General features: G+C 38.4%; 1 protein-coding gene across 2 annotated transcripts in view; it reads right to left on the bottom strand.

Annotated features, from left to right (window-relative positions):
* The window catches only part of ca16b (carbonic anhydrase XVI b), a 117,429-nt gene extending 104,140 nt beyond the window's left edge, over nucleotides 1-13,289 (bottom strand). For both annotated transcript variants that reach the window (XM_056256185.1, XM_056256187.1), the window contains exon 1: nucleotides 12,910-13,289. In XM_056256185.1, coding sequence (XP_056112160.1) covers nucleotides 12,910-12,997 — 88 coding nt within the window. In that variant the 5' untranslated portion in view covers nucleotides 12,998-13,289. The remainder of the gene's footprint in view (nucleotides 1-12,909) is intronic.
* Between the last annotated feature and the right edge of the window lie 2,517 nt (nucleotides 13,290-15,806).

The raw sequence follows: 15,806 nt of genomic DNA, 5'->3' as shown, positions 1-15,806 counted from the left end.
CGGCTTTTTATATATATATATATATAAATATATAAATATAGCTGCGAGCAGCGATGAAGGGCCAAAGCCGGCGGTACCGCCACCCTTATTAGGGCCCAAGCCTTGAAAAGGCGAAGGCCCTATTGTTTTCCTAAGGATTATTTTTTTTTTTTTTTTTTTTTTTCTCCTCTTTTATTTTTCTTACGACTATTCGGGCACTTTTGGGGCTCTTAACGTGCACGAAAACTCTTGAAACTTTGCACGCGGGTCAGAACCCGCGGCCATCAGGGTCGGGGTGAAGATGGTACCCGGGCGTGGCAGGGGGGCTCGACAGCGCCCCCTGGAACGGGGTCCGAAAACTTGGTCCATAAATCAAACACGCTTGTATGTAAGAATATGAAACTCGGTACACATATAGATCTCATCGGTTCATATATACTTCATGCTCTTACTTTTTACCCCAGCCCAACAGGAAGTCGGCTATTTAGGGTTGTTTGTAAAACGCATGCAATGGAATTTAAAGTACTTCTCCTAGAGAATTCAAAGAAATGCCACGAAACTCGGTCAGCATGAAGTCAAGACATTGAGGATGAAAAATTGCGAGGGGATTTTTGATATCTCGAACGGTTTGGCCGTGGCGAGGAAACGAAATTATGGCGAGAAACGTGAAACAGGAAGTGTGTTATAACTTCTGCATACATTAACTGATCTTGATGAAACTTCAGCAGTGTGTTCGCTGTAAGAGGCCGATCACATGGATGTGACTATTGTGAGGCAAAGTTATAGCGCCACCAACTGGCAGCAGGAAGTGTGTCACTTTCAAAATGCTTCGAAATCACCCTCTTATTTTAACCCAATTTGTTTCAAACTTCATCTGTATAATGTAAACATACGCCAGATGTAGACCTGTGAATGGATTCTTGATATCTTTGATACTGTTGCCGTGGCAACACATCAAACTTTAAAATTCTTTTTTGATGCTTTTGAGACTCTTAGCATGCTTGAAATTGCATGAAACTCGACAGACATGTCACATATATTAGCCAGTAGACATGTGCAAAGTTTCAGGAACGGGCGTGGTGCAGGGACTCAGTAGCGCCACCTTTTGACAAAAGTGAGAGGGTTAGTTTCATAGTTTTACCTGCAATCTTAAAACTCGGTAGGCATATTGTTCAGATCAAGCCGGACAACTTTCTAATTTACAGATTTTGGTTCCGAACAACAGGAAGTCAGATATTTTGGTTTAAATGGGATGTTTTGGAGTAATCTGAATTATAAATAATTTATTCCTGTATAAAATAAAAACACATTTGATTTTTCTTTTTTAATCAATGTAGAATGTGTAATTGAAAAATAAACAGATTAGGGCTCTGAGGACAAGAAATGAAAACCAATGCAATATGATGAATGTCCAAAAGATGGCACCGACGGACTGTTTTTAAATGAGGTTGGATAAATATGTTTTGCTTTTAAACAGTGTGTGTGTGTGTGTGTGTGTGGGTGAGATTTTGGTTGGGGGACAGTTGTAGGTTACAGTTTGACAAGAGTTTATAGTTTGACAAAAGCACTTTGTTGTGTTTTATTGCGAGTGTACACAAATATAAGTAAACACTTTGCAGTTTGAATGATGTCCTCTATGAACAAAATGACAGAGTATGTTTTTATGTGTAACAGTTCAATTGCACCCGCACCTCACCCACACACACACATAAACACGCACACACACACACAAACACATATTGGAACGTGAGTGAAGTACAAAGCCTATAATAAAGAATAGTTTAGCATCCAAATACATCGCAAATGTTGAAACAGTTTTATTCTAATGAGAGAGTTACGTGAGCCCAACACCACTTACTTTCACTTTCGCTTTAAATTATTTCGGTTATTTCTTGTTTATAGTTTTTTTTTAAATTCTTGTTCTGTTCTGAATATCATTCAATTTAAAGGATTGCTTGTGGAATATTTTGAGTGTATCATCAAATCAGAATAATTCTCTCGGTTTATTGATTCCCTAGTTATTTTTTAATTTTTTTCATTGTTGTAATCAGGCAAGGCAAATAATATATATATATATATAATATACATAAATATAGCTGCGAGCAGCGATGAAGGGCCAAAGCCGGCGGCACCGCCACCCCGGTGCCTTTAGGTAACTAAAGGAACCGGGGTTGCGGTGCCACCGGCTTGGGCCCGTAATCGCTGCTCGCAGCTATATTTATTATTATTATTATTATTTTACTACCTTTTGGGCACTTTTGGGGGCCTTAACGTGCTCGAAAACTCTTGAAACTTTGCACACATCTCAGAACCCGCGGCCATCAGGGCCGGGCTGAAGCTGGTACCCGGGCGTGGCAGGGGGGCTCGACAGCGCCCCCTGGAACGGGGTTTGAACACTTGGTCCATAAATCAAACACGCTTGCATGTAATAATATGAAACTCAGTACACATATAGATCTCATCGGTTCATATATACTTCATGCTCTTACTTTTTACCCCAGCCCAACAGGAAGTCGGCTATTAAGGGTTGTTTGGAAAACACATGCAATGGAATGTGAAATACTCCTCCTAGAGAATTCAAACACACGGCACGAAACTCGGTCAGCATGAAGTCAAGACACTGAGGATGAAAAATTGCCAGGGGATTTTTGATATCTCGAACGGTTTGGCCGTGGCGAGTAAACGAAATTATGGCGAGAAACGTGAAACAGGAAGTGTGTTATAACTACTGCATACATTAACTAATCTTGATGAAACTTCAGCAGTGTGTTCGTTGTAAGAGCCCGATCACATGGATGTGACTATTGTGAGTCAAAGTTATAGCGCCACCAACTGGCAGCAGGAAGTGTGTCACTTTCAAAATGCTTTTAAATCACCCTCTTATTTTTACCCGATTTGCTTCAAACTTCATGTGCATAATGTAGACACACGCCAGATGTAGACCTGTGAAAGGATTATTGATATCTTAGATACTGTTGCCATGGCAATGCATCAAACATTAATATTCCTTTTTTTAAGCTTTTTCATGCTTTTTTATGCTTTCGGGCACTTTTGGGGTTCTTAACGTGCTCGAAAACTCTTGAAACTTTGCACACGGGACAAAACCCGCGGCCATCAGGGCCAGGCTGAAGCTGGTACCCGGGCGTGGCAGGGGGGCTCGACAGCGCCCCCTTGAACGGGTCAGACAATTTGGTCCATATATCCAACACGCTTTACCCTATTTGCTTCAAACTTGATGTGTATAATGTAGACACAAGCCAGATGTAGACCTGTGAAAGGATTGTTGATATCTTAGATGCTGTTGCCGTGACAACGCATCAAACTTTAATATTCTTTTTGGATACTTTTGAGATTCTTAGCGCACTTTTGGGGCCCTTAACATGCTCAAAAACTCTTGAAACCTTGCACACGGGTCAGAAACCGCGGCCATCAGGGCCGGGCTGAAGCTGGTACCCGGGCGTGGCAGGGGGGCTCGACAGCGCCCCCTGGAACGGGGTCCGAAAACTTGGTCCATAAATCAAACAGGCTTTACCCGATTTGCTTCAAACTTGATGTGTATAATGTAGACACACGCCAGATGTAGACCTGTGAAAGGATTGTTGATATCTTAGATGCTGTTGCCGTGACAACGCATCAAACTTTAATATTCTTTTTGGATACTTTTGAGACTCTCAGCGCACTTTTGGGGCCCTTAACATGCTCAAAAACTCTTGAAACTTTGCACACGGGTCAGAACCCGCGGCCATCAGGGCCGGGCTGAAGCTGGTACCCGGGCGTGGCAGGGGGGCTCGACAGCGCCCCCTGGAACGGGGTCCGAAAACTTGGTCCATAAATCAAACACGCTTGAATGTAATAATATGAAACTCGGTACACATATAGATCTCATCGATTCATATATCCTTTGTACTTTTACTTTTTACCCCAGCCCAACAGGAAGTCGGCTATTATGGTTTGTTTGGAAGCGTATGCCCCTGGAATTCGATATACTCCTCCTAGAGAATTCAACCAATCGCCACGAAACTCGGTCAGCATGAAGTCAAGACATTGAGGATGAAAAGTTGCCAGGGGATTTTTGATATCTCGAACGGTTTGGCCGTGGCGAGGAAACGAATTTATGGCGAATAAAGGAAACAGGAAGTGTGTTATAACTTCTGCATACATTAACTGATCTTGATGAAACTTCAGCAGTGTGTTCGCTGTAAGAGTCCGATCACATGGATGTGACTATTGTGAGTCAAAGTTATAGCGCCACCAACTGGCAGCAGGAAGTGTGTCACTTTCTAAATGCTTTTGACAAAAGTGGGGGGGGGTTAGTTTTATCTACAGTTACAAAACTCAGCGTGTATATTCTTCTCCTCAAGCCAAACAACTTTCTAATTTAAAGTAATTAGCTCCGACCCTCAGAAAGTCAGATATTGTGGTTTGAATAGGGTCATTTTCTCTCTCTTTCTCTCTGAGCCAATATGGCAAGCCGCTTTAACATTTAATCATTTTAACCTACTAGTCTCTATTTTCATGCTACTAGTACTTATTTTTAGATACTAGTATCTATTCCATTAAGTACTGGTACTTATTCATTAGCGACTAGTGCTTATTCTTTAGTACTAGTGCCTATTCTTTAGATACTAGTGCTTATTCTTTAGATATTCTTTTGAATACGTATTAGTAGCTAATGAATAAGTACTGGTATCTATTTAATAGGTACTAGTATCTAATGACTTAGTACTAGTATTTATTGAATAAATACTAGTATCTATTAATAGGTACTAGTATCTAAAAGGTCATTTTCTCTTTCTCTCTCTCTGAGCCAATATGGCAAGCCGTTTTAACATTTAATCATTTTAACCTACTAGTCTCTATTTTCATGCTACTAGTACTTATTTTTTAGATACTAGTATCTATTCCATTAAGTACTAGTACTTATTCATTAGCGACTAGTGCTTATTCTGTTTAGAATATTCAAAGTGCTTATTCAATTTTTTTGCTTATTTATATTTTCAGAGCAGAAAATCCGATTTTTCTGCTTATTCAATATTGCATCTAAAAATGTAAGTGACTTGACGTGTGTGTGTGTGTGTGTGTGTGTGAGAGAGAGAGAGAGATGTGTCTGTTACAGTGACAAGAGTTTAACCCTTTAAGGCCTTGTCTTTTTGGATATATATTTTTTTTATTAAAAAAAATGTGCATACAACCCATATACTTTAAATGTATTGTTTGCTTTAAATTAAATTAAGATTGTATGTTTGGTAATTGAACCTAAATAAATTTTAAATTAATGTGCTATATTTCAGATCAATATATTTGTTTTCCTTCATTTTAATCAACACTAACTTTATTCTCATCTGAATTATAAAGAATTTATTTCTGTATAAGATAAAAAATCCCGAATAATCCAGACCAACCAGAGCGCACTATTTCTACAACATCATCAGTGCTGAAGCGAAACTACCAGAGCCGTTCGGCAGATAGCAAGCAGATATTTTGTGTCACGTCGTGAACAATAACCCTAAAGGCACCAGGGTGGCGGTGCCACCGGCTTTATATATATATATATATATATATATATATATAAATATAGCTGCGAGCAGCGATGAAGGGCCTAAGCCGGCGGCACCGCCACCCCGGTGCCTTTAGGTAACTAAAGGCACCGGGGTTGCGGTGCCACCGGCTTGGGCCCGTAATCGCTGCTCGCAGCTATATTTTTTATTAAAATTGCAATTAATTAATGTCAATCTACTTAACTTAAAACTAACTTGTTTTTCTGAGTTCTGTCTACTTACGTAATTTGAGGAAACCCATTGCCTTGAAAAAAAATAAGTAACCACAACTTGTATATGTGTGTTATGGGTGGTTGCTAAGTGGTCGCTTATTAGCCGAAGTAAAATCTCTATGACATTCTGGTCACTAGTTACCCTCCTTCAATGCCAAAGGGATTTTATAATCTGCCAGGAGAAATTCATCTAGTTTATAAAAGTGATAGCACTTAATACATAGAAAACCCCTATATGAATATGAGTTATATAAAACAAATAATCACACTAAGTCATTTTAAGATGTAATTCTTTTTGTTTTTTAAAGTCTCAAGTCAAAAACAAAGAAGTCTCACCAAGGATAAATTGAATTGATCAGAGAATACAGTAAAAACAATAACATTATGAATTACTCTTACTATTTAAAATAACTGTTGTCTACTGTAATATATTTTAAAATGTAATTTAATCAAAGCTGAATTTTCAGCATCATTACTCCAGTCTTCAATCTCATGTGATCATTCATAAATCATTCTAATATGCTGATTTGTTAATTATTATCTGCTTATTATTATTATCATCATCAATTTTGAAAAACAGCTGCTAAATATTTTTATGGAAACAGTGATATATTTTTTCAGGACTCTTTGATACAAAGAAAGTTAAAAAAGAGCAGCATTTATTTTAAATGGAATTAGTTGTACAACATGATATTTATAATATATTTAAGTCTTGTCACTTTTGATCAATTTAATGCTTCCTTGCTGAATATGTATTCATTTCTTAAAAAAAGAAAAGAAAAGAAAACATACTTACCCCAAACTTTGTGAATTGATAAGCCCCTATAACATGAAAACAATAGCTATCTACTTTGTATATTGTGCATAATCTGCTACAAATATGTTAAATGTATCATGTAGAGCTTTAAGAGTTGTTTACATTTTAATGCCAGATGTGATGGTCATGATAAAATAGACATGAATGTTAAAAATGACTATGCAAAATGAGTAAAAGAAGGACTAAGATGGGAGGAGGGGAGACGTCCCTGCTGAATCTTTCCCCTGCTGACAACATACTGCTGACGAAGCAGACACAAGCACACACACACACACACCGCAGAATTCTAGAATAAAAGACAACAGATGCAGATTCACACCATATCCATATCTAAAGGTGTCTAGTAAAACCATCACGGCTTTATCCTTGAATTCCAACCACGGAAAGTAATTACAAACTGTGGGGAGAGACGCCAGTGTTTTATTAGCCATATCTGGGTCTAAAAGGCGTGTTACAACAGAAGTGATCTTCCTGGAAACTAAAACTTTAAAACACTCTATTAAAGCGCTTGCCCACAGTCAAAACTCCAATCCAGTTTAAAAAGACTGTAAAATGCACGCTAAAGTGAGCCAGTGACATATGTAAAAGTCACACCCATCTATGGATATGAAATATTGATCTGGATCGGTGCTTCCCATTATTTTTAATGCTTCCTGCGTATTGATTTTTTTCTCTCTGCTTTCAATTAAATGCTTTACAGACTCTTTGTATGCAGGTCAGGGATTTGGTGATGGGTGGATAAGAACGGCAGAGGAGTAGAGGGCTTCTTTTCTGATTTTATTGCGCCGACTGCCTTTCAATCACATAGCAAAGGACTCCTCATTAGAGAGAGCGAGAGTGTAGCAACAAAGACTGAAGGGCAAGGTAGAGCATTAAAAATCCAGTGTCTTTTGACAAGAGGCCCTTGATGGATACTGGTGTCGAGGAGAAGCTTCCTGTGGTGTCAGCCAGAAGAGATGATAGACACTACCCACAGGGGTCGGGGATCTTTGACCTTTTGCACGTGCCCACTGGTGCACACACTCGCAAAGTTACCACTTCACATCTAGGTTTAACACATCAACAAACGCCCAGGAGCGTGCAGCTCAAGGGTGCGCATTCAATTTTACACAAAACCTGCTCAGACGTGAACTGTCGACATGCGACTGACTGTGGTAATGCCCCTTGCATAAACACACACACACACGTATGTCTTCAGAGCTGGGTAGATACTGACAAATTGTAGTAGGTTACTAACTGCAAATTACATGACAAAAATGTTAGTTAGTCATATAATCTATTACAGTACATATTTGAGATAATATAATCGGACTACTTTTTTGACTATTTTTAAATTACTTTTGACCTACCTTATCTTGTAAAGTCTTGTACCATATCGATTTAAAAATACAAAGAGAATTTAGAGCTGCATTATTAATCGCTAAAAAAAATAGCGATCTCAAATTCAAATACCCACACGATCTCATTCTTAAATGACAATGATTCACTAGTGTCTATTAAACCTTTGACAAAATCACACCAGAACATTCAAATATGCGTTTGTGCTGCCATTGAGCAGTTTTTCTATCAAGGTATGAAACCGTCTTGTCATCCATCGCTATTTCCGTGTTCCAAATATTCAAATTATCACAGAAGCACTGACATAAAAGTTTGTCGTTTTTTTATAAATATATATACACTACGGAAGCGACCAAAATAGAGCAAATAACCTTTTAAAAGTAACTTGCTGCTTCAAACAACATTACATTGTTACGCCAGTAGGTGGCGACACGTGACTGTTCAATTTTTTATTTGTCATTGAATCATTCATACAAACTGATAATTCAAAAAAATAATTTATTCAAATTAATCAAACATTTCAGATAGACAGCAGACTCTAGTAAATTACATGTTATTTTGTTTAGTTGTCTGTTCAGAATCGTGATCTCTATTTGAAATTAAAAACTATCCAGAATCATGCAGCTCTAAGAGAAATAACATATATCCCATTCTTTGTTATCAACAACATGAAGCGCATTACGTCAGAATTTCGGAAACAAAATGGACCATCAATGTGCAAATGTGTTGTTAAGTTATTGACTTAAAGGTTGTATCAGCGATTTCAGGCCCAACCAATCACCGACAGGGGGCGGGTGTTGTGAGGTTTTGCGCTTGTGCACGGCTGCACGCGAAGACGGAGCTGAAGAGGAAGCCAGCGTCTATCAACGAACCCATGGTTTTAAGTGGTTGGTGAAACCAATTGTTTTTGTGTGCAGATCTCAGAGCCTAGGCTGCCTACAGAGACGCGGTTTTTGATGGCCTGCTTATGGGGCGGGCAGCTAGTGGATCGTTAGGAAAGATTAGATGAATGTGATCATTTATGTTTGGGCCTGAAATCGCTGATACAACCTTTAAAATCTCAAATTAGGTCAAAGATGTTCAAATGAATGAATAGTTTGCATTTTAATATATGAAAGACAAAAGCCTTCCAAAGACATAGTAATACATGGTTAAATGACTCTCTAAGTGAAAATTAAAATAATTATAATTAACACGAGATTGTCAGGAGGTGATTAGATATGCAATGTTGCAATGTTGAGAAAACATTCCTTATAAGTGAAATGATTTCTGTAAATTCATTGGTCAAATCATCTCCATTTTCAACGTAATTACAGCTACTTGACTATATGGCTGGTCTGTGTGTACAATTCCACAAATCTAAAAGAATTTCCAAACATACAGCGGTTGGAGAATGAAACAGAAACACCTGGTTTTAGACCACAGTAATGTATGGTGTAGGGCCTCCTTTTGGGGCAATTCATCTTGGGAATGACAGATACAAGTTCTTCAGTCATGGCCAGAAGGATATTGATCCATTTCTCTTGAAGAGCAGTGGCCAGGTCACCATGTGATGCTGGTGGAGGAAAATGTTTCCTGACTTGTTCCTCCAAAATACCCAAAAGTGGCTCAAAAATATTTAAATCTGGTGACTGTGCAGGTCATGGGAGATGTTCAGCCTCACTTTCATGACCATCAAACCATTCTATCACAAGTCTTTCAGTGTGTATTGGTGCATTATCATGCTGATACACGGCACCCCCTTTAGGGTACAATGTTTGACCATTAGGTGCACATGGTCCTCCAGAATGGTTTGTTAGTCCTTGGCAGGGATGCGCCAATCGCGCAAAGTAGAGAAATGCCATGATATAGCAGCCCAAACCATCACTGATCCATCCCCGTGCTTCACTCTGGACAGCAACAGTCGGGTGTTAAGCCTCTTTGGGGCCTCTCACACCGTAAGTTAACTCCCATGGAAGTGGGAAAGACAGTGAAGGTGGACTCATCAGAGAACAATACATGTTTCACATTGTCCACAGCCCAAGATTTGCACTGTTGCCACCATTGAACAATTTGGCATCGCCACAAGTGGCCAAAGGTTTTACTTAAGCTGCCTGACCACGAACAGCTCCCGACGAACCGTTTTGGTGGAAACAGGAGAGTCAAAGAGTGCGTTTAATTCTGCAGTGAGTTGGGCAGCTGTGGTTTTATGTTTTTTGGATACAACCTGGCTTAGTACCTGAACAGACAGCTTTCTCTTGCGTCGACAGTTACTCCTGTTGGATGACGTTCGTCCTACGTGGTGGTATGCCGACATTACCCATAGCTCTCGATACACCACAGAGACTTGCTGTCCTGGCCACAGGTGAGCCAGCGAGACGTGCACCAACAATTTATCCTCTTTTGAGCTCTGATATGTCACCCATTATGTTGTGTGGATTTCAATATTTTATGTACAGCTGTGCTATTTCTCTGCTGATTCAACCTTCACACTCTGGTCTTACTGATGGAATGTGAAATCAATGAAGATCGGCCACCAGGCCTCACATATATAGGCATGAAACCCCCAACACTATATTGGCCAGTGTTTCAGTTTCATTGGCCAACCCCTGTATATAAGCATTAAGCAATAGGCTTTTTTAGAAAGGAAAACTTAAAAGATAAATAAAGAAGAGTTATGGAGAATCGATAAATTATTAATAATTTACTGCCATTATACAAATATGAAATCATTTAATCAATACAAAAGTAACTGTAGACTGACTAGGCGCATTATACAACATATTTTAATACAATTAAGTACTCAATTTTTGGAACCTGATAACCTAATCCAGATATTATCAGTTACTACCCAGCACTGTTTGTCATGGTGGGGATTGGGAGTGGGGACCTTTAATGATTTTCTGCTTTTTTTAACATTTTCATCAAGACATTATATAGTATGTTTTAAGCAGCTATATATATTTGGTATTCACAATGCAAGCAAAATCAGAGCCACACAAACAATATATAATTCAAATGGAATTCAGAAACAAAAATAATTATATTATCGGAAGTCCCAACCCTTCCTGAAACAAATAATGAAGTGCCCTTTCATTTCTGAGAAGCTTGGGTGAAGACAATGGGGAACTGACTTGGGTCAGAAAGTTTGAACATTGAATGCTGTGATGCCCAGTGGCCAGCCTGTCTTCAATAAGAATAAAACATCTGTTCTGATTTTGATGTCAAATGTAACTTCTCATAAAACATTACCCAAGCTGATGTAACAGGCTGTTACCATTAGAGGTTATCTAAACGTGCAATTTAACCAGACCATCTCAATTTCTATAGAATATGATACCACTAATAGAAGTACAAGGACAGGATCTGTGAGTGTACAAAGGCGAGGTTCTGTATAACAAAAGCTAATGAGGGCTGGGACAGGAAAAGGAAACACTGAATTGTGATGTCCGCCATGTTTCGTTCATCTGCTCACCCACACAGGCTATTATATATGAGTAATAAAGGATCAACACATTTCCAAGCCTATATTTCAGTGCTGTTACGGCAGTGGTGAAAGGGTCTGTTTGTTCAATTTGTTATGTTCCATTTCCAGCCAGACTTATTGCTTGGGATGCCTTTTGCCATGCTCATTAAGCTCACATGATGTCAAGAGTGTCCAAGAGCAACAGATTAAAAGGGAAATTTGGCATCTGTGAAGTTTTAGCCTTTATAACTTCTCTCTTGGCTGTAATTGGTGACATGATTCATTATGATTCAGTACAATGGTAATATGATGATAATGCAATTAAAATCATATTCTCACATCATTTATCCAGAGATAATTATGGAATACAATAAAAGCGCATATTCATGGGCATCATCAAATAAATGTAATATTGGTCAACTACTAATCTAAATATTTAATAGTCCCCTTCAATGTCTATGATGGTTACAGCCCTGGTTAGGAAAACCAATTGATACAACATGGTAACTAAAGATTTACACTAAATATGTCACAAACATTTGAACACAGCAACTATTTACATGCTTAAACCAGCCTAAGATGGATTGTTGGTCTTAGCTGGTCTTCCCATCTGGTCACGATGGTCTATTGGCTGGTGTTTTTCACATGGTCAGACTGGCAGCTAAAAAACAACTTAGCCTGGTTAAGAGACCAGCTTAAACCATCAAGATCAGCAAACCAACTTATGCTTTATATATTCAACTGACTAAAATGGAAGACTTAATTTAAGGTATCAATTAAACAAGTTAAATCTAAGTGGTACTAAATATAAAATTAGAGAATTTGCAGGTGATGAAATGGATAAAAAACAAAGATGCTGTTGTAATGATAAAAACATCTACAATGCATCTGTTCACAAACTGGATGAACTTCTTAAAAACTTAAATGCATTTTTCTACAAATCAGATTAATTTCATCATATGCACAAGAATACAAGACATGCACGCGAATTAGGCTACTGAACGCTAATCTTCCAGCCTGATATAAAAAAGACAGAAATAAAATATAATTTAAAATTAAATTAATTAAAATAATCTAAATAATGGAATAAATAAAATAAAATTGTTAAATAAAAAAAAGAATGCAAACAAATTGCAAAAATAAAAAATAAAATAAAAAAGGAAATAAAACATTTCATTGATGGAAGTCAATTCTATGAGTTTCTGGATACCATTCATCATAGCCTGGATGACATCACCTTGGGAACAATCAAGTCCGTGAGACCAGACGAGCTATATTACTAAAGCCTTTAACGTTACTTCTGTCACAAAGCACTGCGAAACTGACCTTCAATCACATGTGCACCTTTTAAAAACAGTGAATTATAGCAGCTACAGTTATGATCCTTTTGCTTTGCAATGCACATATTTGCCCTAAACATTCACAATCACTCTTAATACCTTATGATCTCTGACGTGATCGACACGAATGCACCTGCCCGTTGAACATAACTTTTTGCAGAGAAATCTCCCACAATCACCGTTCCGATTATAAAATAATAAGCACAAAGGCCTCTCTTACCGGGATGACAGCTGATGGGTTGGATGAGAAGCGCTGATAAAGTCAAACACAACATCCCTAAACGACACGTTCCTCGCAGTCTCCACATGTCCAAATGCGCAATTAGAGCAACACGGAATGGCGGATCAAATTGAGCGTCAAGGAAGGAAACACACTAACTTGACAAACCAAAATAATTACGAGTGACCAAGGCGATTTTAATGACCGGCGACAAATCTTGTGCCTGTTTCGTGGGACATTTCGGACAGCCCACAATCCGCGCACACTTCTGCTCTCAGTGGCGTCCTTTACATTCTCTTTACATTCTCAACTTAATCCCAACCGGAGGCACTTTCAGACGCTCGTGCTCGTTCAGTTCCTTTGCTGTACGGGTGGCTCTCTCTCTCTCTCTCTCTCTCTCTCTCTCTCGCGCGCGCGCATCTACAAAGTCACTCGCTTCAATCACATTCAGCGCGGTCCGCTTCTCTATCCAGGAAGTTGTGCATAAGAGCGTTTCGTGTTTTGCCAGAGGAATTAGTTGAGAAATCAAAGCCCTGCCCTCTGGATCCTAGCGCCGAAGCCTGTGATTCTGTATGACTCCCGAAGAAAGACGAGGATTGGTTACTGGAAGCTGAAGCACAAGACTGTTCTTCTCAGTGTGTCTTTCTAAAACAGTTAGTTCCGGTCCTGTAATCTGATTGGTCAAAGCGGCGTTCCAGGCATGCATATTTAGTAGGGTCGATGACGTGACGCTTTTTTTTTATTTTGTGTCTGAATTAATGATTTAAAAAAACTTTTCTATAATGAAAATGAAGTTTTCGCTGGGCTTAATGTAAAAAAGCATAATCTTTATATAAATTATATTTATATATTTTTAATATATATATATATATATATATATATATATATATATATCAAATGTAATCAACTATTTTGATCTTTTTATGAAAAGGCTTGTTTTTCCAGGTCAAATTGAGTAACTAAAAACGTCTTGATAAATGTATTTACTCAAAAGTCATGATAAAGCCTTTTTTTTTTTTTTTACCATTGTTCATTATGTTAGTTACACCACTTCATATTTTGTGTCATTCAACCAAATTATTTGTTTAAAATGGTACAAAAAGGTACGAAAGCAGTATGAATATAGATCTATAAGAACTTGTAAGGCTTTAAGAGTTTCACATTCTCTGGATAGTAATTTTGGAAATGAAAATTCCAGACTGGAGCTGGAGCAGTGATTAGGATCCTTTGAGCGGGAAATCTTTGTCGCTCCACTCCACTCCTATCTACTGTTCCAGACCGGCTTTCAGTCTGACTGTGTGTTGTTAGTAACCACGGCCGGCATACCATTTCAGTGCAACAGCACTTTGAGATATTGCTTAATTGTACGCTTCTGTATAGGGGCAGCTCTTTATTTGTATACTGACATATCATATCAATATTTATTTCCATCTAATTTCATGAACCAAAGGATTTGGGGACATCGCTTTATATCATGTCACCGTCAGCAGAACTCAATAGACATTGCATTGTCATTCAGCCATGCACTCTTCACTGGGAGACAGGAGAGTCAAAATTGCCCTGCAATGTAGACAGGAGGTTTACATGGCATATTCTGTGCTTCTCAGATTTCACCGGTCCTCAAATGTCCCACTTGCCGACAGTTCAGTTAAAACATTGTACAGCTATATTCAGTAATCCTGTCAGAAAAGCCATTGCTTCCATCCCTGCTTCACAGCCTGGCCTCAGACACGGCTGCTCTCCAAGGTGCTGAAGGTTTGCCAAGCTGTCATGCATTATCCATGGTGCTGGCGACTCCCCTTTCATGACAGTGTCACTTATTAGGAAACTGTATGTATCATCTTTTGTAAATCACGGTGCAGTTGTTAACTTACAGAGATATTTTTTCTCGAGCTGACCTTTCTTTCACTGGTATGTCCTAATGTTTATTATTATTTTGACTAAATAAAAACAGTTTATTTGTATGTTACCACAGGAAACACATTTAAAGGTTACCTTAAATAGCTCTACATTTGAGTATTAGATGAGGACTTCTTTATTCACTTTACAATAAGATCTCCTTATATTGGCTTATTTTGTCCTAAAATAGGTTTACATGCATCAAAGGTAAAAAAAACACACAAAAAAAACACTTTCATTCTCTCATTATATACATTGCACATCACCTCATTTCTCAGTCTCAAACCGATTTGTTCGAAGATTCAGGCTCTCTAAACCCCTCCTAACCGAGAGCTTACTCTGCTCTGATTGGTCAGACGGCCCAGTCTGTTGTGATTGATCTACCGCTTACAGCACTTGTTGGAACCGAAACGCTATTACCATAACTGAATTTCAGCTCTGAAGGCTTCCTCAGGGCTTGATGCACAGCGATATGAACAATGCCTTCGGTTTTACCGTATCAATTCCTCGTCCGACAGCGTCTTCTCGACATGTCGATCACACGAACCAAACTCTTCCAGGCCTCAGCTACAACTAAGTTTGAGGGCGGGTCAAAGTAGATGTCATTCACAGGCAGCCAATGAAGACCATAGGCTGGCATTATGCAAACTTGTTAAATAAGTATGTAACAGGAAGTGAGACTGGAATTGCTTACGACTCGTTTCAGCAGTTCAGTATTGCTTCTTTCTTTTAGGAGACAATAACTTTATTTGTTGTGCACTTTGATCTTTAAAACTTCACAAACACTGCATGAAAGATAATAGGGACTTTAACATTAGTTCAAGTATTAACTGAACGGTAAAAAATAGTCTGTATTAGTAAATGCTGTAGATTTATTGTTCATTCTTAGTTCAATTTAACGTAGTTCACTAATGAAACCTTGTTCTAAATTGTTACCTTGTTTTTTTTTTCCAGAAAAACATAAAATTTTACATGAGAATGAATTAATTTTGTCATCC

The sequence above is a fragment of the Rhinichthys klamathensis genome, unplaced genomic scaffold (genome assembly GCF_029890125.1).
Source record: "Rhinichthys klamathensis goyatoka isolate OS25496 unplaced genomic scaffold, OSU_Roscu_1.1 h1tg000124l_1, whole genome shotgun sequence".
In the NCBI taxonomy this organism is placed as follows: domain Eukaryota; kingdom Metazoa; phylum Chordata; class Actinopteri; order Cypriniformes; family Leuciscidae; genus Rhinichthys; species Rhinichthys klamathensis.
The sequence above is the reverse complement of the archived record's forward strand: the minus strand, read 5'-3'. Positions and strand labels throughout refer to the sequence as shown.